The following is a 26,682-nucleotide window of genomic DNA, read 5'->3' on the forward strand; positions in this document are numbered from 1 at the left end:
TTTTTTTTTTTTTTTTTTAGCTCTTGTGGCATCCATAATTGTAGAAATTTTATTATAAAATAAAAATGTTTTGGGAATCCTTTAGGTCTCAAGGTGGCTGGCCAAATTTGGCCCATAAATGTGTTTTATAAGTATATTCTGTGTTTTAAAATAATTTAAATATTTACACCTTTTGAGATTTCCAGTGATAGCCTTCACCACTTTTTATTACTTATATGGTAGATCTTGCTTCACTCATTTATGTTACCTGTCTGGCCAATATAACCCAAAATGTTTATGACTCCTGTTTTAGGATATGTGCTGCTTCAGCTCTTGGTTTTTGGAAGCTTGGGGAATGTGAACACATTAATTAATATGAAACATTTTCATCTTAAGATGACATTACAAGTTCAAAATCCATTGAGAAATATCCCATTATGGCCTGCAGAAGATTGATTCACTTTATGATTTTACCCTCTAGCAGATGATTGACCTGAAATAGTCTGGATCTTTTTCAGGCAATAAAATTGGGGTTAAACCATAAAGAGGACAAATTTGAATTAAAATAAGGACTCTGCTAAAGCCATATCTTTGCTCACTTGCATTCATTCCAGCTCTCAGACTAGGTTTTTGCCTCTCTTTTAGAGGACCATCTGTCCCAGTAGAAGCCTGTAAGTGTTCTTAAATTGCCTGAGTACTATGGGTAACAGTCATTATTGTTATTATGAAGTTTGTGGCATTGTACAGAGAAATGAAGAGAAAGAGTCAAAACCAAAATGTGGCCAAGATGGGAGAGGTATAGATTTATTTTAAATGAGGCTTCAAATCCTTGTGTATAATATATACATATCAGATGTTCTCCATCAGCGATCACCAAAGAATCACTTACTATTATTAAGACTGTTATTATTTACATGTAAAAATTTTATGTTAAAAAATGTTTAGAGTCTTACAACATGTAATCCTATTCCTCATTTTAAGTTGGAGATTGAAGACTGTATAATTGGATAAAACTCAATTTTATATTTAGTAAGCTCTTCTTTGGTAATTAAAAATGGATCCCCATAATGTTATTTTCTGAAGTTAGGTCCACTGAATGATTAGGTCTTTGTCTGTCATGAAACTTGGCATACCTATACCCTTTCTACCCTGTGTTTCAGTGAAACTAATACTAGTGTTCTTTGTTATACATTTATCTCAGTTATTATCTGTTTTCTTCTTTCTCTCTTTTTTTTTTTTGAGATGGAGTCTCACTCTGTTGTCCAGGCTGGAGTGTAGTGGCATGATCTCGGCTCACTGCAGCCTCCGCCTCCTGGGTTCAAGCAATTCTCCTGCCTCAGCCTCCTGAGTAGCTGGGATTACAGGAGCATGCCATGACGCCCGGCTAATTTTTGTATTTTCAGTAGAGACAGGGTTTCACTATTTTGATCAGGCTGGTCTCAAACTCCTGACCTTGTGGTCTGCCCTCCTTGGCCTCCCAAAGTGCTGGGATTACAGGTGTGAGCCACTGCGCCTGGTCTGTTTTCTTTTTTCTAAATATAAGTTAATCCTTTCCTTTTCAAATACATACTGTTTTTCATAACTTCACAAAACTGTAATACCTCATTGTCTGTTTTTGTAGAGTCATTTTAAAAACAAAAGCAGTATTTCCCCTCTGTGTGTGATGATAATCTTTAAACTTGTGCATATTGCTAAGAGAATAATTCAAGTTCGTAAAAGAGGATTAGAGGGTGTCCTAGGAGGTAGAGCAAATACTGAAGTTACATGTGATTACTTGTAATAACTTCATCTTCTAGTCAGTCATCAGTATGTTAAACTGCACTGATAGGTGTTATACTGTAATATTACTTTAAATATAAAAATGGTAATGTAAAGAAATTTCCAGTTTATAAAAAAAGAAAGGATTACATAACTGTATGCCTGTGTGTAAACTGACATACAAACTTTATTACCAAATTAGTGTGTATTCTACTTTGCGTTGGTCAGTAATGCCATATGACCAGAGTAACGTAAAATAGAATGTTTACCCAATAATCTGAAATTTGGTGACTAAATGTTTACTGGCATAGGAGAACTGGAAAAATAAAAACTTATTAGATGAAGCAAGGAGCTCCTATCACCGTATGTTAAAAAGTATGAGTATCAAGTCACCTGGATTCAGATGTACTAAACTTTTTTTTTCTATAATTCCTTTATGAATTATATCAATCTGTGAAATAAAGATGGCAATACTTTGTACCATAAAGAAATGTGAAAAATTAATACCTTAATTTTTTAATTACAGTATTTTATAGTATTGCAAGTTTAGATAAAATCCTGTTATAGTTAGGATGGCCATATGTCTTGTTTGTCTGGGATTGTCCCCATTTCCACCAGTTGTACAAAAAAATGATTATTAATAGCAGATAGTATCCCAGGTTGGATGATAAATTATCCTTAATTATAATGGATTTCAGGGACTTTGTTAAATGAATATTGTTAGGAAAACCACTTATCAGTATCTAAACCTAGAATAAAATATCACTTGCCCATTACCTTGTATTAGTGGTAAATACTAATAGAAGGTGGCCTATATACCATGTCCATTCCTTCTTTCCTCTAAGGTCCTTAATCTTAATCCTTAAGATTTTCAGCTTCTAACTGAGTTCTCTCCATTTTCTGTCCCCTTTCATGATGTGCCTTGAAGATATAAAACATTCTTACCAAATAAGTGACTGATTTTAATATTATAGCTGTGTATTATCCATCCATTATAGATTATACTGTAACAGATTTTTTAAAAAGCACTGCTTGACCCTGGGAGCCCTAGGGATCATTCATATAATAACTATGTTGTAGAAGTTGAACATTTTCTAATGATGTTCATTGTAATGAAATTTTACTTGATATTCAGTACATATATTTGTCACTTAAAGGTTCTTTCTACAGAAGCTTTGTAAACTGTTTCAGTTACTTCTTTTATTATTCTATTTTTAATTCTTAATATCTTTAAAGAATATTATATTGCTCTTTATAATCAGTCTTTCCCAATTTGCCTTAAAAATGTGTTCCTTATTTTGCTTCAGGAGATCGTTATTTGCAAATGCAAAGATTTTTTACTTAGACTTTTGAAATTACTGTTAGTAACTTTGGTATTGTTTTTAGATATGAAATTGAAGGCTGTGAAGTGATTTGGGCCATTAAAGATAAAGCTATAGGGAATACTTTCTTCGATGCAGGAGCAGCTGAATTCTTGACTTCAAAGCTCATTTCTGAAAAATCAGAGGCTAAAATTGTACATAAAAGAACCAGATATACAACTGAAGGTAAGTGTAGCACCTACCTCATTACTTCTCATATAAACCTTTTTTTTTTTTTTTTTTTTTTTACAGTATAGAAAAGGGCTATAAGAAAATTTAATAAAATAAATTTTGGAGATAGTAATATGGATATTTATGTATCTTTACATGAAGTTTTCAGATTTTCTATTTTATATATATTTATATGTGTGTATTTTATATATAAAATTAAAACAAGAAATTTGAAATGAAATTGAATAACTCAGCACATCTGCATCTTTGCAAACAGTTGCTACATTTGGGCAACACCTAAAGTAGTTTTGTAAAAAATGTAGTGAGTTGAAAAGCTAATACAGACTTCATATTTTTTAAGTTTGATAGCTTAAAAAGCTTTTGGATTATAAAATTAAGCAAGAGTTTTGTTCATTTTGGAGGTGCTAATAATTGACAAAATTATTAAAATTCAAAGGCTAAGTTTCTTATCTTTCAGATTAACTGGTGTAACATCCAAAACATAAGTAGAGTGTGCTTATACTCAACACATAATTGAAAGATTATCTATTTGTAACTCTACATCAGAAAAATATTAAAATAATGACTAAAATGATTAATATAGATTACATAGGTTAGTCATGCTGTAATATATGTATATATGTGAATCATTACATTGCCTAAATAAAAACTTGAACACTAACATAATTCTCTGCCTGGTAATTTTTATATTATTTAATTTCATCTGTTTAGGAAGGAAAAAGGAAGCCAGAAACAAATCTAAAGCAGATAATGTAGGCAGTGCATTGGGACCAGATTGGCATGAAGGCTTGAATCTTAAAGGAACAAAACAGGTATCTCTTCATAATAGTGATTGAACATGTATAAATGTAATTTTAAATTCTTGAACCTTTTATTAAAGACCGGTTATAAATAGGTGGTCAACGAACTGCTAGGTCACTTTACTTAAAATCCATAGTGCTAGGAAAAGACTTCCAATCCACTTGGTCCATTTGGCCACCAAAGAAAACTGAATGTCAAAACATTTAAGACTGGATCTCAGCCTATGTTTTAACTCACGAGGTGTGATATTGTTATACATATACAGTCATCATTGAAGATATTGCAGGTTCAGTCCCTGACCATCACAGGAAATAAAATATCACAATAAAGTGAGCCACACAAATTTTTCAGTTTCCCAGTGTATATAAAAGTTAGGTTTATAACATACTACAGTCTATTAAATGTGCATTAGCATTATGTCTGAAAAAACAATGCATATTTAAAGATATGTTATTGCTAAATATGCTAAAAATCATCTGAGCCTTTAGCAAATCATAATTTTTTTGTTGGTGGGAGGTTTTGCCTCAGTATTGGTGGCTGATGACTGATCACGGTGGTGCTTGCTGAAGGTTTGGGTGACTGTAGCAATTTCTTAAAATAATGACGTTTGGGCTGGGTGCGGTGGCTCACACCTGTAATTCCAGCACTTTGGGAGGCCAAGGCGGGTGGATCACGAGGTCAGGAGTTCAAGGCCAGCCTGGCCAATATGGTGAAACCCTGTCTCTACTAAAAATACAAAAATTAGCTGTGCATGGTGGCACACTGCCTGTACTCCAAGCTACTCAGGAGGCTGAGGCAGTAGAATCGTTTGAACCCAGGAGGCAGAAGTTGCAGTGAGCCAAGATTGCACCACTGCACTCCAGCCTGGGCAACAGAGGGAGACTCCATCTCCATCAGTCAATCAAGCAATCAATCAATAACAATGAAGTTTGCTCCATCAATTGACTCTTCCTCTCAGGAAAGATTTCTCTGTAGCATGAGAAGCTGTTTTGTTAGCATTTTAACCATAGTAGAAGTTCTTTCAAAATTAGTTCTTTCAAACTCTGCTACTGCTTTACCAACTAAGTTTATGTAATATTTTAAATCCTTTATCATTTCAATGATACTCATAGCATCTTCACCAGAAGTAAACTCCATTTCAAATAACTACATTCTTTGCTCATCCATGAGAAACAACTCATCTTTTCAAGTTTTATCATGAGATTACAGCAATATAGTCTCATCTTCAGGATTCACTTCTAACTATAGTTCTTTTGTGATTTCCACCACATCTGCCTTTCTCCATTGAAATCTTGAACCTCTCAAAGTCATCCATGAAGACTGGAATATACTTCTTTCAAACTCTTGTTAATGTTGATATTTTGATCTCTTCCCTTGAATCATGAATGTTCTTAATAACATCTAGAATGGCAAATTCTTTCCAGAAGGTTTTCAGTGTACTTCTCCCAGATCCATCAGCTGTATCACTATTTGTGGCAGCTATAGCCTTATGAAATGCATTTCTTTAGTAAGACTTGAAAGTAAGAATGACTCCTGGATCCATGGGCTGCAGAATGGATATTGTATTAGTAGGCATGAAAACAACACTCATCTCCTTGTGCATCTCTGTCTGAGTTCTTGGGTGACCAAGTGCCTTGTCAATGAGTGTAATATTTTGAAAGGAATATTTTTTTTCTGAGCAGTAGGTCTCAACAGTGGGCTTCAAATATTCAATAAACCATGTAAACAGATGTGCTGTGTATTAGTCAATTTTCACACTACTATGAAGAAACACCTGAGAGTGGGTAACATTTATAAAGAAAAGAGGTTTAATTGGCTCGTGTTTTTTTACAGGCTGTATAGGAAGCATCGCTGGGGCGGCCTCAGTAAACTTTCAGTCACGATGGAAGGGGAAGTACGCACATCTTACATGGCTGGAGCAGTAGGAAGAGAAAGAAGGGGGTTGGTGCCACACATACTTAAACAACCAGATCTCATAAGAACTCTTTCATGAGAACAGCACTAGGAGGATGGTGCTAAACCATTAGAAACTGTCCCCATGACCCAAACATCTCTCACCAGGCCTTACTTCCAACATTGGGGATTACAATTTGACAAGACATTTGGGCTGAGACGCAGACCCAAGTCATATCATGCTGTCATCCAGGCTTTGTTGTTCCATTTATAGAGGACAGGCCGGGTAGATGTAGGTTAGTTCTTAAGGGCCTTAGGACTTTCACAATGGTAAATGTGCATTGGCTTCAACTTCAAGTCACCAATTACATTATCCCTTAACAGGAGAGTCTGCCTGTCCTTTGAAGCCAGGCATTGACTTTTCTCTATAACTATGAAGGTCCCAGATAGCATCTTCCAGTAGAAGGCTGTTTCATGTATACTGAAAATCTGTTTAGTATAGCCACATTCATCAATTATCAATTGTATTTTTTTGTTGTAGAGATGGCTTCTTTCTTTAAACCTCATGAACCAACCTCCACTAGCTTCAGCCTTTTCTTCTGCAGCTTCCTCACTTCTCTCAGCCTTTACAGAATCGAAAACAGTTAGGGGCTTACTCTGGGTTAGGCCTTGGCTTAATGGAATGTTTTGGGTGGTTTGATCTCTCCACACCACTAAAACTTTCTCCATATCAGCAATAATGCTCTTTCACTTTCTAATCATTCATGTGTTCATTGGAATAGCACTTTAAAGTCACTTCAAGAATATATCCTTTGCATTCACGATTTGGTCAACTGGTGCAGGAGGCCTGGCTTTCCATGTGCCTTCCTCAATAAGCCTAGTAATCATTTCTAGCTTTTGATTTAAAGTGAGAGATGTGTGATACTTTCACTTGAACACTTAGAGGCCACTACAGAGTAACTGATTGCACTGCCTTCAATATTATTGTGTCTCTGAGAATAAGGAGGCCCAAGAAGAAGGAGAGACAGGACAACAGCTGGTTGATGAGAGTAGTCAGATCACAGAACATTTATTGATTTAAGTTCACTGTGTTATATGTGTGTGGTTCATGATACCCCAATTCAATTACAATAGTGTAATATTGGGGTTTAGGGGTTCAGGGTGCCCTTAGCTCCCCTGAGAGGACGTCTTTCCAGATTCTTGGTTTTCTGCCCTCTCAAGAATGAGAGAGGGGACCACAGCGCAGTGCACAGTAAACGCCGGACTTAAAAGTGTTTGTAGAAAGTGATTTATTTAGAGAGAGAGAAAAAAAAAAAAACGGAGAAGGAGAGAGAGAAACAGCTAACTCTCACACTGAGTTATAGAATCCAGAAAGATAGAATCCAGGAGAGGAAAGCAGCTTCCACTCTGAGTGGAAGGGAATAGAGAGAGATGGAGTTTAGGAGGGGAAGACAGGCTTTCACAAGAGAGTGTTTGAAGGGGACTTCAGAGGAAAAATTTAGGATAGAGAAGAACAGCTTCCACAAGCACGAGAGTGTTCGTGGACAGGAACCCAAACATGGAGTCCCAAGGGCTGTGGAAGAAGAGGACTTTTAACCTGGGAGGAACCCCCACTTTCTTTAAGACCCCTGGCTAATGAAAGGAGTTTTTTAGAACTTTTGCTGGAGTGATTGACTTTTAGTTTTTTTCCCGTGCTCGTGAAATTTAAACATAAACCGTTAAATCTCCTGGATGGAGAGAGATGGGAGCAGAGCATGGCATAGCACTGGAAAATTTTTGCACTTAAAACTACACCCCCTTATGGACCCTGGAAGAGAACACCTTCCCTTAATAGTATATCTAAGATTACTAATCACAGGTCACTTAAAGGTCTAATAATGATGAAAGCTTTGAAATATTGCAAGAACTATCAAAATGTGACAGAGACACAAAGTGAGCACATGCTATTGGAAAAATGGCACTGAGACTTGCTTGATGTTGGGTTGTCACAAACCTTCAATTTGTAAAAAAACACACTATCTGCAAAACACTATAAAGTGAAGCACAATAAAATATTGTACCTGTATTTGGTCTTTGTCCCAGTTTTCTGGCACACAACTCCTAAAATTTTTGGCATCTCTGAAGTGATGTGTCCTTTTTATGCTAGGGACTAACCCTAGGTAGCTTCCGAATGGGGATTGGTCACAGGAAAGACCAAGGCATGATTAAACTGTTTAGACTTTCCAACCTCCTGGAAGGGAAAGGGGTTGAAGGTTAAGCCAATCACTAGCAGCCAGTGATTTAATCAGTCACCTACATAATGAAGTTTCCATGAAAACCCAAAAGGGTTGGGTTTGGAGAGCTTCCGGATAGTTGAACATGTGGAAGTTGCTAGAGGGTGGTATATCTGGAGAGGGCATAGAAGCTCCATGCCCCTTCTTATATGCTTTGCCCTATGTATTTCTTCATTTTCCTTTGTTACAACCTTGATAATAAACAGTAAATGTAAGTAAGTTTCCCTGAATTCTGTGAGACCGTTCTAATTAAATTAATTGAACCTAAGAAAGGGGCTCATGGGAGCCCCTTGATTTATAGATGGGTTAGTCAGACCAACTGGTAAAACCACCCAGGGCTTACAATTGGAATTGGAAGTGGAGGACAGTCTTCTGGGATTGATCCCTCAACATATGGGACCTGATGCTATCTCCAAGTAGATAATAACATCAGAACTAAATTGAATTAGAGGACACCCAGATGGTGTCCTGTGCAGAACTGATTGCTTGCTTAGTGTGTAGAAAACCCCTACATACACATTTGGTCACAGAAGTATTCTGTGTTGTGAGAGTATAGTAGGAGAAACTGAGTTTGTTTTTTCCTGTATCCTCTGACCAGGGATAGAGATCTCTATACCCAGACTACAGTAAATACACCTGTCCTCTTTTAATCTTTTCTTAAAGGTCACTTTAGATGCATGCAGTAAACTTACAAGTTATTAGATGGATTACAAATATACACTTAATATCCCAATTGGATAAGGAGATGATTTGCTTTTTCTCATTTTGTTAGATATTCTGATTTTTTGATAGTTGTTACAAGGCTGTGAAATCTAAATGTTGTAAGAAGCATGCATGCAGTCCTTCATTACTGTGTGTGATTTCTTTAAAGCACTGGTTTCGACTTTTGGCAGGTGGGAGTGAGGCTGGCTGCATGGTGTATCTAATTTTTGTGATGAAAATTATGCAAAGTCCCTTCTTTCTGTACCTTCAGATCCTAATAGTAATTACATTTTTAAACTGAGAACTTCAACAGTTTAATTCAATAAACATTTATTGAGTATTTACTACCTACCTGGCACTTTATTAATGCTCAGTGATATAAAAATAAGTCGACAGATCTGCCCTGAATAAATTTTTATAGTCCATAACTATTGTAATTTTTTTTTTTGAGCAGAGTCTCCCTCTGTTGCCCAGGCTACAGTGCAGTGATGCGATCTCAGCTCACTGCAACCTCTGCCTCCCTGGATCAAGCAATTCTCCTGCCTCAGCCTCCTGAGTAGCTGGGACTACAGGTACACGCCACCAGGCCCAGCTAATTTTTGTAATTTTATTAGAGATGGGTTTTCACCATATTGGTCAGGCTGGTCTCAAACTCCTGACCTCAGGTGATCCACCCACCTCAGCCTCCCAGAGTCCTGGGATTATAGGTGTGAGTCACTGTGCCCAGCAACCATTGTAATTTTTTTTTTTTTTTTTTTTGAGACGGAGTTTCGCTCTCGTTACCCAGGCTGGAGTGCAATGGCGCGATCTCGGCTCACCGCAACCTCCGCCTCCTGGGTTCAAGCAATTCTCCTGCCTCAGCCTCCCGAGTAGCTGGGACTACAGGCGTGCGCCACCATGCCCAGCTAATTTTTGTATTTTTAGTAGAGACGGGGTTTCACCATGTTGACCAGGATGGTCTCGATCCCTTGACCTCGTGATCCACCCGTCTCAGCCTCCCAAAGTGCTGGGATTACAAGCGTGAGCCACCGTGCCCGGCCTAACCATTGTAATTTTTAAAGAATACACTTGTAATTATCAATGAAGCCTAGGCTAAAAAGCATTCCCTCCGTGCTGTCTGCTAATGCAGCTACCAAATCTTTTAGGTGACTGAATGAATTTCTGTTCACTCTGTTCATGTGCATAGAGAGATTTCTTTTAGGGCACCCAATGTGTTTTCATTTACATTATAAGAATTATGTTTTCTATATGTTTCTACAAATTTTTTCTTCATCATTAGTAACCCAGGTCATTCTTTCTGGAAGTATTATGCTAACCAGTGTTTTTTTAATTTTAGTTTTCTCGTAAGATTCACATTGAAACTATGTGTGAAGTAAAGAAAATCTACTCTCGGGATGAGTTTAGAATTTTGAAGAAAAAGTCTTTCACTTTTCCAGGAGACCATAAGTCAGTTACAACTGATACAGGCAAGTAATGAAATAAGAAAAAAATATATATAACCACTTAATTAAAAGCAAAGCAATTTAATCTTGCTGTTTTGTTTTAAATAACTTCAGATTTCCATATAAAATTTAAACATGAAAAGTAAAAATAAAACCATAATTTAATAGCATTAAGTCACTTATTTTCACTATCTGTTGTTTCAAGTAAATTAAATTGTATAGGACATTATATCTTACATAGAGCTCCTAGTGTTCTGAACAACAATCAGAATAGATTGTACATCAAAATGAAACAAAAACCTAAAGCTCCTAAAGGTGATGTGATTTCACCCAAATCAAGCAGATTGAAAATGTATATTTTTGGGACTAAGATGCAGCTCTCCTAATTCCAATTCCACCACTCCTCTGAGAAGTATCATAATTTGAAGAAATACACTCCGCTAACTAGCATATGAAATATTCTACTGAACCAAATTCTTTGAATTTTTTCCATACGAAAGGGGAGTTTGAGTATGAATAGTGAGGGAAAACACCTAGTTGAACTAAACACTAAGTAGAGTATAAAGTATTACTAAGGACTTTTAGAGATAATTTAGAAACAATTTAAATTTACTTAGTCAAAATTTATGTGTCCAAATTTGAAGGAAAGATATTTAAAATGCCATGGTTTTAAAATTATACCCAAAGGAGATGATGCTAATTGCATTAAAATTGCTTTAGCAAATAGGCCTCATAAAAAACTGTGGAGTGTGTTACAAAGTCATCTCTTGCCTTCCTTTTTCTTTCTTTGTTTCTAGGCATTGTAGTCACATACACTGCTGTGGTGGTGGTTCTATTTAAAAATATTCTTTTTTTCTTTTTTTTCTTTAAGAGATATGGCCTGTGTATGTGGAATTGACCAATGAAAAGATATATGGCTGCGATTTCATTGTCAGTGCTACGGGAGTTACACCAAATGTAGAACCTTTTCTCCATGGTAACAGTGTAAGGTGAAATTTTTGTCCAGCTATGAATATTTTTGAAGTATTTTTGTGAAGATCTCTTGTTCTCAAACATTAGTATTATTTTAGTATACAACTGTAACTTCACATGGTTGAAAACAATTTGGTTATAACATTGTCTTGATTTACAGTATTTTTTACTGTTTAAAATCCTTACATAGTTACATCCTGGTATAAGTGTCATAGTAATGGTTCATAATTTACAACTTATTTATCTAAATGTTGGTAAGAGACTGACACCTCTCATGACTTCTCAAAAGTGATTCTTTTAGAGAACCATCTTGTATTTTTCACTTTTCAGCACTTGACGCTTACAAAAAAAAAGAATGTTCTTTTGGTTATGGGTAGAGTAGTCAAATGGTTATTGGATACTTGTCATGTTGAAATTCTACGAATTTTATGAGTCAATCTTAGTTGGAATTTGATCCATGGAAATTCAGCTTAGGTGTCTAAACTTTGTGGCTATTTTTCATTTTCTCATTAAAGATGAGCATGCTGAAGTGTAAAAATTTAATTTGTTCTTTTACTTTAGAATGAAAAAATCACGTTTCATTTTTCTTAACACTTAAGTTTATGAGGAACACTGTTTAGTTTGATGTAGGAGAAGATGGTGGCCTGAAAGTGGATGATCACATGCACACATCCCTTCCCGATGTCTATGCTGCTGGTGACATCTGTACTACATCCTGGCAGCTGAGCCCAGTCTGGCAGCAGGTAAGCTAGCATATGTGACCATGTGTTTTATCAGAGATTCTGCCTGAAAATAAAGCGGTTGTTACTAATATATCCAACTTCCGGTTTTCCAACATTTCTGCTTAAGTAGGAAGCTAGCACAGAGTTGTTATATATATTTAAAAAAAAACTAAAATTTTCCGTTTGGTAAGTTATTATTATAATGGTAGACTGGGATATCTTGGTAATTCTGTACCATCCAGTCAGGTAGCCACAGTATGTCACATGATCACTTGAAATGTGGTTAATGTGACCAAGGAACTGAATTTTTATTTTTACTTACTTTTTATTAGCTTTAAATAGCTATATGTGTCTAGTGTCCAATACCATGTTGGACAGCACAACTTTAGATTAAAAAAACAAAACTACTAAGATTGTAAATTATATAGATAAAGCATTCTATTCCTGCACGATCCTATTCTGTCCCTGTGGTAATTATTACTAAAAAATATTCCTGGCTGAGTGCAGTGGTTCACACCTGTAATCCTAGCACTTTGGGAGGGCAAGGCAGGTGGATCACCTGAGGTCAGGAATTCAAGACCAGCCTGACCAACATGATGAAACCACGTCTCTACTAAAAATACAAAAAATCAGCTGGGTGTGGTGGTACGCGCCTGTAATCCCAGCTACTCAGGTGGCTGAGGCAGAATTGCTTGAACCTGGGAGGTGGAGGTTGCAGTGAGCCAAGATCGTGCCACTGCACTCGAGCCTGAGTAACAAGAGCAAAACTCTGTCTCAAAAAAAAAAAAAAAAAAAAAAAAAATTCCTATAGTAAACACCTTTCCTGAGCCTTAACAAGTCCCAACTGGCTCTAGACTTTTCCCTATCCTCATAGCTTTACCTATCTCCTTCTAATGGTGTAACAAAAATACCAGAGGAAGATAAAGACAGTGACCAGAAGTGTGAGGAGGGGCAGAGACCTAGAGACCTAGGTAGATGTTTGAGATCAAGGAACCCATCAACATTTATCTTTGTTAAAGACGAGCTCCACAGTTAGGGACATTATTCATTCAGATTAACTATGCTGTATGTAGTAGTAGAAGAGCTATAAGTATTTCAAGAGGCAGCACCATCATTTTGTGTTCTTACAGACAGTAGAGACATCAATAATAAGAGAGTGGTTCCACCCTTGCTGTTTCTAACCTGCCTCATTCTGTGTCATTTCTGTGGCAAGAGTATCAAAAATTTTTAAGAGCTGGAGTTTGTGTGTGTGTTTTTTTTAACATTTTTAATTCTCTAGGGTAATTATATTTTAATGTGTTAGAATCTGAAAGAGAGAAAAAAAATCCGCAAATAAAAAGGTGTCCCTTGTTTTGAGTGCACCTTATAGACCCCATTTCTTAGCTTACACAAGCAATAAGGATACTAATTAGTTTATGCAGTCCAAGATGCAAACTTTCAGGCCACTCCTATTAGCTGTTCTCTAGTTGTTACTATGCAGTTTATTTTGATCCCTTGCCATAAACTGCCTTTCACTTCATCAAATCTATAATACCTTGTTTACAGAGGAGATTGAAAAAAAAAAACTACATCACTTCTGCTAGAAATGCTTAAAGCTTATGTCCATGATTATATTATTCCAGCAAACAAAAGACAGCATTAGGTACATATGCACATACAGAGAGGCAGAAGAAAACCAAGTGCTTATTATAGGCTAACCTATTTAATTTTCTCAATAGTTACAGAGTAGGTAGTATTATATTTATGTTTCAGGTAAATGAACTGAGGCTCAGAAAAGTTATACATGCAGATAAGTTGATATTCAAATCCACTGTGACTCCCAAGGTCAGTGTTCTTTTATACCAGGGAGTCTCAAAACTTTGTAGAAATTAAATAAAAATACAATAGAGGATAAATTAATCCTGTCATACAAAAGAATTTAAATGACTTCCCAGAATCAGTTGCTGAAACATATATGTTGTCTTGGGGTGAGGCACCAACAATCTGACCACTGAGGTTAACAGCATGGCAGACCTTAATGTGTGTATAAGAATGAAGGTTGCTGAAAAATAGAACAAGTTCTTCAGTGATAATTTGACCTCTCTATTAATGGTGATGACAAACTTTGAAAAAGGGACTGGTTAATTAAACATTTTTTCTCACCTGGTATAGCTTAATATAGTTTCATAGTATTTAATAGAAATGCTACTAAAACTGGTATGATTTGGTAGCATCTTTTAAATTTAGTGGCAGTAATTTAGATATAATTAATAAATACCAAAAATTAGTCTGATTAGTTGTCTATTGGTGATGGCTTCTGTGGCAAAGATGACAGACTGTCATTTAACTCCTTTAAGTGAATTTACAAGGTTAAGATAACATTTTTCAAATAATGATCATGAAAAAATGACATTGTAAAACATTTTTTCATTATTTCAGATGAGGCTGTGGACCCAGGCTAGGCAGATGGGATGGTACGCAGCAAAGTGCATGGCTGCAGAGAGTTCAGGAGACTCTGTAGACATGGATTTCAGCTTTGAACTGTTTGCTCATGTGACAAAATTTTTTAACTATAAGGTAAGATAGCATATTAATGCCTTTGCTGCTTGTTAGTCTTATGCCTATGATAGATCTAATTATCTCACTTAAATAAAAATATACTTGATTTTAATCATTTTACCAAAAAATGGCATTTTTCATTTCTTACAAACCAATACCTGGTATTGTTGCTAGTCTCAATCCCTCATCATCTGATAATTATCCACCTTACCACTATGCTATTTTAGTTAAGAGGGAAAAAAATTTATCTCCAGATTTGTTCGCTGTTGGTGCATTTTTAACTTTTACTTGTGATTCATCCTTTCTTTGTGAAGGGAACTAACAGCTATCGTACTCAAAAATAAACCAAGTGCTTTCCTGTATGTGTTATCTTATTCAGTCCTCTTTACAGTATTCTGATGAAGGTCGTTTGGGTTTTTTTTGTCGTTGTTAGTTTTTTTTTCTCCCTAATTTACAAAGAAGGAGAAACATATTCATAAGTCTCAGGGAAATTAAGTAGTTCGTGAAAGATCTAATTCAGTTCCTTGCTAAATCTTTAAACCATGACTCCAGGGTAATGTAGTCTACCTCCTACATATTTATATATTCGCTGTATAGTTTTCATGTTCCTATAGATTGGTAGTATCACCTCGCTATTCACTAGATATTTTTTGTGTTAAAAATATTAAACATTAATATTTGACTATATTCATAAGAATTTTTTAATGTCAGTGTAGATTGTGTGGTAATGTCATCGGTAGAATTAATGCATGCTATTCAAACATTTTATTTGGGACTCTCCCTAATAACATTTTTAGTTACAAAATTTTGTGGCATAATTTTTCTGCTGACTATTCTAACATGGCACAAAATACCCATTACATTTTCTTTTTGATACTCATGACAATAACCTTTTTATCCTTAAATATAGGTTGTACTGCTGGGAAAATACAACGCACAGGGCTTAGGTTCAGATCATGAATTAATGCTGAGATGTACCAAAGGGCAAGAATACATCAAAGTCGTCATGCAAAATGGACGAATGATGGGAGCTGTCTTAATCGGTGAAACTGATTTAGAAGAAACATTTGAAAACCTAATTTTAAACCAAATGAATCTTTCATCATATGGAGAAGATCTGCTAGATCCAAATATTGATATAGAAGATTATTTTGACTGAAAATAGAATTTCTTCAAGAATTGTATAATGTTCCAAATGACACACAAAAAAATCACAAGTCAATAAAATGAATGACTGCACTGAGTTAATGATGACCACACTGAAAATTACAGAAGTGATAATGATATTAATGGAAAAGTATAAGAACAAATTCTAAGTGAAATCAGTTCAAATTATTTATTTATAGATATATCTTTCCAATACAACACTGACTGCTTAGGAAAAAAGTCTTAAGTTGTTTCTGTGTTTTAAACATAAATACGTTTACTTGTGATTTAGCTTTGGAGCAAATTTAGCTAAGTTATCTATCTCCTTAGCCAAAATGTATACTAGTAGACGAGAACCATTCTTTGTGAAATGTCAAAATATGGGTATGATTTCTTGAACTTTAAAATAGGTTTTATTTTACTTAAATTGAGATATAGCAATATCTCATTTGCTAATATTTTATATTGATGACTTACTCCTTTTTTGTTTGAACTGTACTTCTGGTTTTATAACCTGAAATCATCTACATCAGGCTTGTCCAACTCATAGCCCACAGGCCTAATATAGCCCAGGACAGCTTTGAATGCAGCCCAACACAAATTTATAAACTTTCTTAAAACATGAGATTTTCTTGAAACTTTTTTTTTAAGCGCATCAGCTGTCATTAGTGTTAGCATATTTTATGTGCAGCCCAAGACAATTCTTCTTCCAGTATGGCCCAGGGAAGCCAAAAGATTGGACATCCCTAATCTACATATTCAACTTAAAAGCATCATTCACATTTAATGAGCCTGTGTCAGTATAATATTGCTTTCAAAAAGATAGTTATATAAAAAGAAAAAATACAGCTAATATATAAAGGCATAAAAAAAATAGGAACTTATTCTCAAATATTTTGCTTTTAAAGGGTTTTACATAAAATTTTCCCTTGTTTTATACTGGAAAATTATATAATTCATGATCTCTAATTTTCAAAAGTTCTCAAAAGTTTAAATCTTCAGAGATAAGCTCTGAAAATATAGATCCATATCTATAAAATATCAATGAAATGGTTTTTAAAATTAAGCTTTTGTCTAACTACAAAAATAATGGTGTATACATGCATAAACATCTTTAATTAGAAAATCTGGTAACATTCACTTCAGGCATCATCAATTTTTCTTTTCTTAGCTCCTGTATTCTTAGAGCCAGATTGCTGAAGCATGTTTGCAGGCTTCTTCTGGAAGTTACCTGAATTTTTTTCCTCCACCTTTTTATCACCTTGTTCAGATTGACAAGTTTGAGATGATTCAACCTACAAAAAAAATAAGCAAGCACTTTGGTAAAATAAAAATTCAGCTATTCAGTTTCTCATGAGATTAAAAATTTCAAAATATTCTTTATCAGTTGATTTTTTAAGTATCAAGGGGTCTAGTTTTTTTTACCTATAAATTTCCATTCGAATATGAGCTCTATTTTGAATAAAAGGGGCTACATTGTGAGAGAAGTTCTAAAGACCTCAAATATCCTTAGACACAATGGCACTTGACATGCTTTAGCAGACTTGATAGTATTTGGTTTATAACAGTGGTTTTTAACCAATGGAAGAGCAGAAACAGACTTCTCAACTATTACTAATCACAACCAATACCATAAGAGCAGGGTGCATAACAAAATTAGATACTAAAATGGAGTCCTCACATTCCAAGAGATGGGAAACGCCTAGTTTTCTCTCTTCCATACCCAGAAATCTAATCAGAAAACTGACTTTCCCTATGTTCAACTGGACCTAGGGGGATATGACAGAAAAGCATCCCATAGACTTCAATATATTTTTAAAAATATATAAAACTGAAAATTAATAGCCAGTTACCCTGAAAGAGTTCTGTGTGGACTTCATCACTTGCATAGTAATAGCATGTGCCTCATTGTTCAGAAGATTAGCTTTAGGTCCTATTTTCAAATATGAAATGGTAGCATAAGCTGTAAAACTGTAGTCTTCTCTGCAGAAAATAAAGGCCAACAATAAGAAAGCTTTTGAAGGAATCACAGAAAACAAATTTATAAAAGAAATAACTATATGTGCAATAATTTTTTAGTAACACATTGACTTGAAATAATAAAACCTATAAATGCAAATATAACCTGTAGAGAAAATATTTTAGTTTTGTTCTTTTTTGATTTATAGTGATTAAGGTTTGAGTTTTTCAGGTAAATTCTTTTCTATAGCATTTAAAAGTTCACACAAAATAACTGCAAAAGCATTTATTCTGTTCCAGTTAAAAAAGGAGCAGCCATAAAGACAACATGAAAGGTAATAAATGGGTTTATACATACTTAAGATACTGCTGTATTAGGAAGTGTGCAATAATTTTCTCCAGGTCTTCACGAGGAAGTATGGGAGCCACAACACCTGCTACTCTCAATTTTGCTGCACCCTTTCCCATCCAAGAATCAATCAGTTTCAGTGGAGTGAGTTTTTCATTCAGTTCCTCTGCCTGCTTCAGGATCTTGATTAGATCTCTGCAGTACTCTGTTACATTCTTTCTTTCAAATGCTATAATAAAACAAATGGTAAGAGGTAATTGGGATTTAGAAATGAGGGCAAGCATAGGCTATCTTAATTAGTTAAACTGGTTTAAAGCTAGTTATCAATGTGAGGCACCCTAAACATTGATTTTTAAATGTATTGTGAATTAAGACTAGGCTATTCCTCAAGTCTCTGTCACTAGACCAAGTTATGGTCTCTGTAAACATTGTGGGGTTTACAGTGATACTAAAAAAAAAAGCTGTTATCAGAAGCCCTGCCATATACTCTAGAAATCAGAAAGTGTCTGCCAGATGTAATTATTAAGTTACTAAGACGTGTGCTTTATAGGAGAGCCTGTCTATTCCAGTATAGGCTCCTGTGCACTCTGATTTAGCAACAAGAATGTCTTTAACAGATATCCCCAATTGTTAAGAGACCAGTACTCCGATTTATATCTTACACTTTTGTTGGTTTATAAGATAGTCTAATAAACTCAAAAATTTCTCTGTCTGCAAAGTTAAAAATGTAGTGGCCTCCACCTACCAAGGCATCAGAACTCCGTAAGGCCTTATATGAGGTACTGGCTAGTCCAGCTCTTCAAATACAACACACAGATGAATAAAAGTTAAAATACAGTGCTGAAATGATGCAGGCAAATCCCAAAACTGGGACTCAGCCCAGGAGGGTTCCCAGTTTCATGCAAGAAAGAATTTGAGAGCAAGCCAACAGAGTAAAGTGAAAGCAAAGCAAGTTTATTAGCAATAAAATACAGGAAATGACAGCTCCATAGCGCAGGGCTACCCCAAAGGCAGAGTGGCACTGTCGATTGCTTGCTAGCTATGTTTATAGATACTCCTTAGTTATACGCTAAATAAGAGGCAGATTATTCATGAATTTTCTAGAAAAGGGGTAGGGAGTTCCAAGAAACATGTAAGGTAACTTTCAGGCATTGTCATGGCATTTGTAAACTGTCATGGTGCCTGTGGAGTGTCTTACAGCATGCAAATGCATTATATTTTCTAGTTCTAACTGCTTTGGGCCAATTTCTTTGCTACGTCTTGTTTTGACCAGATCCTGTTTTGATCAGCAGGGTTGTGACCAATGCTCAGAAAACAAGTCCTGCTGATCTCCTACCTTTAAAAGAATTTTAAGTAAATCTCTTATGACTAGCCATTAACTGGATCAAAAATGATTCACTATTATCTCTATTTTGCACTACATTTTCTTCCGAATTAGTGACTATAACGTATTAGAGATTATCACATGGTTAGCCTTTTCTTATAGAATAGCATTTCTATTCGGAAGAATTCAAACATTTTCCTTCATTTCTTAAAAGTTTCACATCCTTGGTATAGTAATATAAAATGTGTGCATACACATATGACTTTTCCTTTTATTCACCTTTGTTTCAAAACTTTATGTTGATATGTTTAATTCTGGAAAATGTGATTCACACTTTAATCTTTTAAATCCATTGGGAAGTCTAATATTTCTCTCATGTCCTAGCTCTGTATACAGTTTTGTGCCATATCATGTTTTGGTCAGTGATGGACCATGTACATGACAGTGGTGCCAAGAGATTATAATACCATATTTTTACTGTACTTATTCTATGTTTAGATACACAAATACTTGGCATTGTGTTACAGTTCCCCGATAGCAGTGCAGTAGCACACGGTACAGACTGGTAGCCTAGGATCAATAGGCTACACTATATAATCCAGGAGACTATACCATTAGGTTTATGTAAGTACACTTCGATGTCTGCACAAAGACAAAATCACCTAAGGATGCATTTCCCCGTCACTAGGTAGTATATGACTATATTAGCCAACAAAGGTACACAAAACAAACTCACCAACGTCTTTACAGCAATTATCACACATTTTGTTACATGCTTCTGAGTTCCATACTTCATCAAAATGTTGAGCCATCAACACACGACGACATCTGCAAACACATTTAAAGATACAAATTACTAAAGGATATAATAAGGTTTTAAGAATCTCTATTTCAGATTACACAATTATATATAGTATTAGCTTCTTATAGCTGCCATAATATTACCATAAACTTAGTGGCTTAAACACAAATTCATTCTTACATTTCTGTAGTTTAGAAGTGTACTGTGGGTTTCACTGGATCAAAATCAAGGTGTCAAGTTCTTTTTACATCACATTCATCTGACCACTTCTGCCTCTTCCAAATTTAAGGACCCTTGTGATTACATTAGGCTCACTCTGATAATCCGAAATGATCTCCCTACTTTAAGATCAGCTAATGAACAGCCTTAATTTCATGTGCAACTCCAAATTCTTTTTGCCATGTGAGGTAATATACAGCTTAGGAATTAGGACATGAACATCTTTGTGTTCATGTCCTAATTACATCAATGTATTTAGTGAGAACTTAAAAGTGATGAAATGATGTGATAGACTTTCATATGTGCCCCCACATACGATTTTTCCCTGTATATTCTTGATAAACACTGTTTAAGAAATTGTCTGAGTTCCACTTTTAAATTCAAAGTTTTACAACTATTAGGAGAATATTCTTGACAGCAAAATAGTTTCTTATATTTTAAAGTAGCAATATTTGAATTGAAACCTTAAAATATGCTTCATGAGAATACACTGGGCTTTTAAAGACATTTTCATTTTCTCATTTCTTTTAACTAGATTATTGTAGCATCTATTGGAAAGAAACAACATTTCCATCACTGGCTGCTGTTTACCACCTCAACATTTCTGAGTACTTCTTATGTGACAGGCAATAAGAGCACAAAGATAACTATGACAAAAAGCTTTCAGGAAACTATGTAGTCTAAAGCCACCCTAAGTAGATTTAAACTTACTTCTTAAGGAGAAATTTGGTATTTCATTAACACATGAGCTGGAAGAATGGCACATTACTGAGCTTGACTCTCAAAATTCCTATCTTAACTATAGACCTTTTCAAAATTATTAAAGCATGGAACTATATACCAGTGCCACAGAAAAAAAAACGCTTCAACTTGCTATCCATATGCCTCAAAAACCTTCAATTAAAAAAGTAGTTTTGGAGAATTAGCTCTAAAATTTAGGGCATCTTTCCTTGAATTAAGGCAGATAATATAGATGATGTACTGGTTCCTACCCGCCAACATCTGCTTTTATGGGCCTGCACTTTGGTGTTTCACCAATGTATTTAGTAAGAACTAAAAAATGATGAAATGATGTCATACACTTTCATATTTGCTTTAACTGAGAGAAGTTATAAAAAGGTATGTGGCTTACTTGCTTATGTTTTGACAGTATGACACCATCTCATAAAGCTTCTGTTGTCCCACATTTTCCATCACCACCATTGAACTTATTCTGAATATATCACCAAAGCCATAGTACAAAATGCAGTCTGCTTTCATGTCATCTCGACCTGTGGTGTCAGAAACCTTGAGATTGTGGAATTACTTTGAAAAATTCAAAATACACAAAAATGATATATGTAAAATTAGCAAGGCAATGTTTTATACCACATCTGGAAATTTTAGAGATGTAGAAGTTAATTTGTAATGGGTACCCTCAAATTTTAAAAAAAAAAGAACTCTAAAGAGACATCAATAATCAGCTTTACTAAGTTAAAATATGTGTCGATAATCCAGTTAAGCTATAGATGTGAAACCAGTAATTAAAAATTCAGGAGGCAAAGATAAACATCAAATTAACACACATAAGAAGAAACAATTCAGATAACAACAGAACATAAGTAAAAGTTTCTCCATATGCAAGTAAGTATAAAACTGCTAAAAATACGGTTCTAAAAATACTATCCAGTAAAGGTTAAATATACAGACTTATTAAACATTTATAATATGCTTTTGGGAAAAGCTTTCTTAAAAAAAAGTACTTCTCGATTTGAGTCCTACATACCTGCACGTCCACTCTCTTGATAATAATTTTCCATGGATTTACTCATTGAATGATGGATAACAAACCTCACATCTGGCTTATCAATTCCCATACCAAATGCAACAGTTGCGACTACTACCTGAAATATTTTAACATTTTATCAGTTAATTAAATCAAGTTTAAATACTTTAAAGGTAAATTAGGCTTCCATGGAAGATATATACCTAACCTGAATTTCATTGGCTGACCATTTTCTATGAACCTTGGTCTTATCTTCTGGTTCCATATTGGCATGGTAAGCACCCGCATGAATTCCCAGATTCTGTAAACTAACGGTAACTTGTTCAGAGTCTTTCTGAGAAAAACAGTATATGATCCCTGTAGTAAAATACGTACATTTGTTAGATATATATGGTATATTCCTAGAAGATAATTTTCAACACACACATTCGGGACATTGATTAATACAATGCACAAAAGGAAAAAAAGAATAATGAAAAATTTCAAGGACTTCTGCATATATTGATTTTGGTATAATTCCAGATTTGATCACCAGCATACTTTAAAGAAGAAATGAGCCCTGAGCCATCAGTTTTCCTTCCCATTATCTCTTTTCTCTCTTTAATGTTATCTCACAGTATTTCTCAAACTGATGTCTGTAAGATGCTAACAAATGTGCCATGAATGCAGTGCTCTTCAAATTAATTTTGGGTTCATTTAGGTTAATTTGCACGCAAACTAATTTGAAGAACATTGCATTCAACAAAGTTAAGTGGGTGTCTCTCTTTATTTTCAGGGATGGTCAGAGCTTCTGATACACCCTGTGATTTGCTGCTACACCCTGTGAATGTCCAGCCAGAATAAATACCTGCAACTGGTCTCAAATTTATTTGACCCTAGAACTCCTTTTACCCAGGACACCCACTACTACCTACTGAAAACCTATAGAACAGTTTAAAAGGCTACTTTTACACAAATTCTTTGCTTTAGTAATACCTGTCTAGTCATTAAACCTAGAAAACCATGTATATATACTCACAACTCCATGTGTGCTTAATCTATTCAGTATATGCTACTGGATTTACTTATTGCTTTAATGAATCCTTCACTATAAGGGAGTATATTTTCTATCCTTTTAGAACATCAGTTGCTTAATCCACTATTTTGAACACAGTGGGTACTTACTAAATATGTGCTGTTGATAATTAACATTAAGTCATCAGGTCTATTCTAAGGCAAGTGTAAATAAGCAAAAATAAATCAGGCAATTTTATGACTCATAATCTGTGGCATACGCAAATGTCTCACCCAGTTTCTAAGATCATCAAGTGAATTAATTTTATCACACATTTTCAATTATCTTCTGCTATACAGTATTTTTTTGGTGTTATTCAGTTGTCAGTGTAATTATCAGTATAATATTAAGTCACTTTTTGAAATTTATCTCTGTTGCCAAAGTTGGTTTGTTTTTATATTACCTGATTGCCCTTTGTATCTCCCATTAATGAGCTTTACAATATCCTCAATAAAATCTTCAGTGTTTGGGGGCTTCTGCCGAACCTGAAAAAAACTTAACTTACTAAAAAGTAAATGAATGAGCACCATCCAAGAGGCTGTCTACTTACAACTTTCAAGATGCGGTTCTTTCATGAGCATAGTGTTTTTCTATTACTCTCTCACCTACTGATAGGACTCAACCCATCTGACTCATCTGTTCTACCTCCCAGACTCTCTTCTTGATCTTTATTTTTTTAAGTTACCAGAGAAGAGCAAGCGCATGAGCAGTGAATAACTTGTAAAGATGAAGACTTTTATTTTATGATGCTACTTTTATAAAAACAAACCATAACATAAATAACTCTTTAATGAAAACTCCAAAAAATATTCAATCTATTCTTAAAAGGGTTTAAAAAGAAAGGAAAGACAGCTCTTAGGTTATTTTTATTTTCAAGTTTACCAAATAAAATCTAAATAGAATTGGCAAATCTTTAATGGCATATTAATACTTCTATTACTTAGAAATTAATTTGAACAGAGATGTTATTAGGTTATCACTCTATCCTTTCTTCCCATCTTTACACAAGAAGAGAGGAGACAGAAATGTAATAAAGATATGTGACTTACTCATATATTTTATAAAAAGTATCACCCAGCAAGAGTGTCTTCCATTTAACCTAACAAAGGATTATGTAGCAAAATATATAGGAATGAAGCCTAATTACAGAATCTGCTTATGATTACCTCCTAATGTTAAAAATTTTTGTAAGTACTTAACTGTTGCTCACGTAAACAAGCATAATATAAAGGTAGAACCTTTCTGCTATAATTCTTCAAGAAAGTAATGAATTGACATAAAAGTTACATACCTCATAATACAGATTTGGCCGATTAAAAGAAGCTGTAAATGTAAAACACTTTTCAACACACAAAATTTTCTGAGCATCCGTCAAAACGTGGTTTGTTGCAGTTGCAGTCAGCCCAATTAGTGATGCATTAGGGAACTGCCGCTTTAAGATGCCTAGTGCCTTATAATCTGAAAAAACAAAGTGGCCCTTATCCCTTAAGAATTAGAGTAAATTACATGTTTTAACATTATGCAGATAATCAATGACTACTATGATTTTATTTCCACAGCTATCTGTAGCAGGAAATCTGCAGTTCTGTGTTAGCCTCTTTGATAGGCATGCTTTATTACATTTTATTTCAGACATTATTCTTGGTCACAGGTAGAAAGGAGATGTTAAAGAGAGGGATCACTCAATAGTCCATCAAGCTATGCATTGCCCTACTCCTGCTGAACAGTGGACTCAAGAGACAGTGGGTATAGCTAATGTTTGCATTTACTACAACAAAAGATAAAGGAGGCCATCAGACAAACCCTGCTAATACCTAGTGTCTTAGACCAAAAAATGCTTGCTAAGGGAAGCACTGCTTTGTATATGACCTATTTCTCAGAAAGCATTCTAGGCTCAAACTTGTTATATACATCTAAATCACTAGATAAATTGTTCTGAATCTCCCTTAAGTACTTAAACTATTTGGAGGAAAGTGAAAAAGAAATGTGGTAGAAATTGCTTACATGCTAAGTAGGGGACTACTATGAAAACACAGAGGACAAAGCAGCCACCTGGGAACTAAAGATTTCAAGGAGATAATACTTGAGCTGTGTCTTAAGAGAACGAGCAGAAGTTCACTCGGAAGAGACGAACATCACACAGAGAAAACAGCATATACGCTGCAAATACATTGGGATGAAATTAGTATGTTCAGATAACAGCAAGCAGTCCATTGGGGCTAATTCACAGAGTGTTGTGGTGGACGGATTCATTGTTCAATCCGTTAAGCTGGGAATTTCATTTCCCAGAATCTCTTCCCTATTCCAAGTTAGAGCTGACCCAAAAGAGGGATTGTGCAAGATTTGGTGGCAGAAGTGAACCAGCTAATATTACTCCTTCAAGGTCTTTATAAGCAGAGAGGACGATGGACAGATGCAGAAGTGCTCAGCCAGTTCTGGGTCATCCTAGTTCTCTTCCACTCCTCATTCAAATCTTCCTTCCAACTGCAGGCCTTGCAAATCAACAGCAGACCCACAGAGGCAATATCTACTCAGAGGAAGTAGCTTACCAGAGACCTTTCCATGAACTTCCCCTAAAGGGTCCCCTTTGCCACTGTACATGCCAGCAGCAGATTTCCCTACAGGCTCTGCCTCATCCTCCTGCACCGGCACTTAGGTATCAGTCATTACTTTAATCCTCCAACTCCCCTCTTCAGACCTTCACTTCCCTGGTTCCTCCCACAACTGTGCAAGGTCTGCTTCCTATAGTAAAACTGTTATCCCACAACATTCATCATGACTCTGCTTCCTGGCCTGAACCCTGACTCAGACTGTTATGTAGAAGGCAGGTTTAAGTAAAACTATGAACAATTTGGCCAGTTGATTTTAAGCTAAGACTTTATCCTATAGGAAATGAAGAGTCATCATGTAATTTAATTTTATTTTATTTTTTGAGATGGAGTCTCACTCTGTTGCCAGGCTGGAGTGCAGTAGCGCAATCTTGGCTCACTGCAACCCCGCCTCCCGGGTTCAAGCAATTCTCATGCCTCAGCCTCCCAAGTAGCTGGGATTACAGGTGTGTGCCACCACACCCGGCTAATTTTTGTATATTTAGAAGAGATGGGGTTTTGCCATATTGGCCAGGCTGGTCTCAAATGCCTGACATCAGGTGATCTGCTGGCCTCGGCATCCCAAAGTGCTGGGATTACATGCATGAGCCACCGCACCCAGCCCATCAAAAAATTTTTAAAGACCTATGTGTCATAAATCATCTTTTGGTGACAGTACAAACTATAGACTGGAATAGACAAAACATTGAAGGAAAACCACTGAAATGATGGCAGTCACAGATGAGAAAACAAACAATGCAGAATATAAAATAAGGCATGACATTAAGGATAAATCACAAAGAGTAAAAAGACAGAACCTACAGGTCCTAGTGACTACTGGGA

The 26,682-nt window shown here is 35.3% G+C and overlaps 2 protein-coding genes across 8 annotated transcripts in view; one reads left to right on the top strand and one right to left on the bottom strand.

Annotated features, from left to right (window-relative positions):
• PYROXD1 (pyridine nucleotide-disulphide oxidoreductase domain 1) overlaps positions 1-16,033 on the top strand; it is a 30,559-nt gene extending 14,526 nt beyond the window's left edge. For both annotated transcript variants that reach the window (XM_017522953.1, XM_037736488.1), the window contains 7 exons: positions 3,124-3,284; positions 4,002-4,102; positions 10,296-10,425; positions 11,273-11,385; positions 11,994-12,116; positions 14,514-14,651; positions 15,544-16,033. In XM_017522953.1, the coding sequence (XP_017378442.1) occupies positions 3,124-3,284; positions 4,002-4,102; positions 10,296-10,425; positions 11,273-11,385; positions 11,994-12,116; positions 14,514-14,651; positions 15,544-15,792 (1,015 nt within the window). In that variant the 3' untranslated portion in view covers positions 15,793-16,033. The remainder of the gene's footprint in view (positions 1-3,123; positions 3,285-4,001; positions 4,103-10,295; positions 10,426-11,272; positions 11,386-11,993; positions 12,117-14,513; positions 14,652-15,543) is intronic.
• Positions 16,034-16,866: 833 nt separating this feature from the next.
• The window catches only part of RECQL (RecQ like helicase), a 33,492-nt gene continuing 23,676 nt past the window's right edge, over positions 16,867-26,682 (bottom strand). For 5 of the 6 annotated variants that reach the window (XM_037736484.1, XM_037736483.1, XM_037736482.1 and 2 more), the window contains exons 7-15: positions 24,543-24,709; positions 23,655-23,736; positions 22,406-22,554; positions 22,198-22,315; positions 21,565-21,703; positions 20,148-20,239; positions 18,097-18,316; positions 17,633-17,762; positions 16,867-17,074 (exon numbers count right to left, since the gene is read on the bottom strand). In XM_037736484.1, coding sequence (XP_037592412.1) covers positions 16,922-17,074; positions 17,633-17,762; positions 18,097-18,316; positions 20,148-20,239; positions 21,565-21,703; positions 22,198-22,315; positions 22,406-22,554; positions 23,655-23,736; positions 24,543-24,709 — 1,250 coding nt within the window. In that variant the 3' untranslated portion in view covers positions 16,867-16,921. The remainder of the gene's footprint in view (positions 17,075-17,632; positions 17,763-18,096; positions 18,317-20,147; positions 20,240-21,564; positions 21,704-22,197; positions 22,316-22,405; positions 22,555-23,654; positions 23,737-24,542; positions 24,710-26,682) is intronic. The other variant, XM_037736487.1, reaches the window with a different exon arrangement.

Source organism: Cebus imitator, unplaced genomic scaffold, assembly GCF_001604975.1.
Source record: "Cebus imitator isolate Cc_AM_T3 unplaced genomic scaffold, Cebus_imitator-1.0 Scaffold25, whole genome shotgun sequence".
NCBI lineage: Eukaryota > Metazoa > Chordata > Mammalia > Primates > Cebidae > Cebus > Cebus imitator.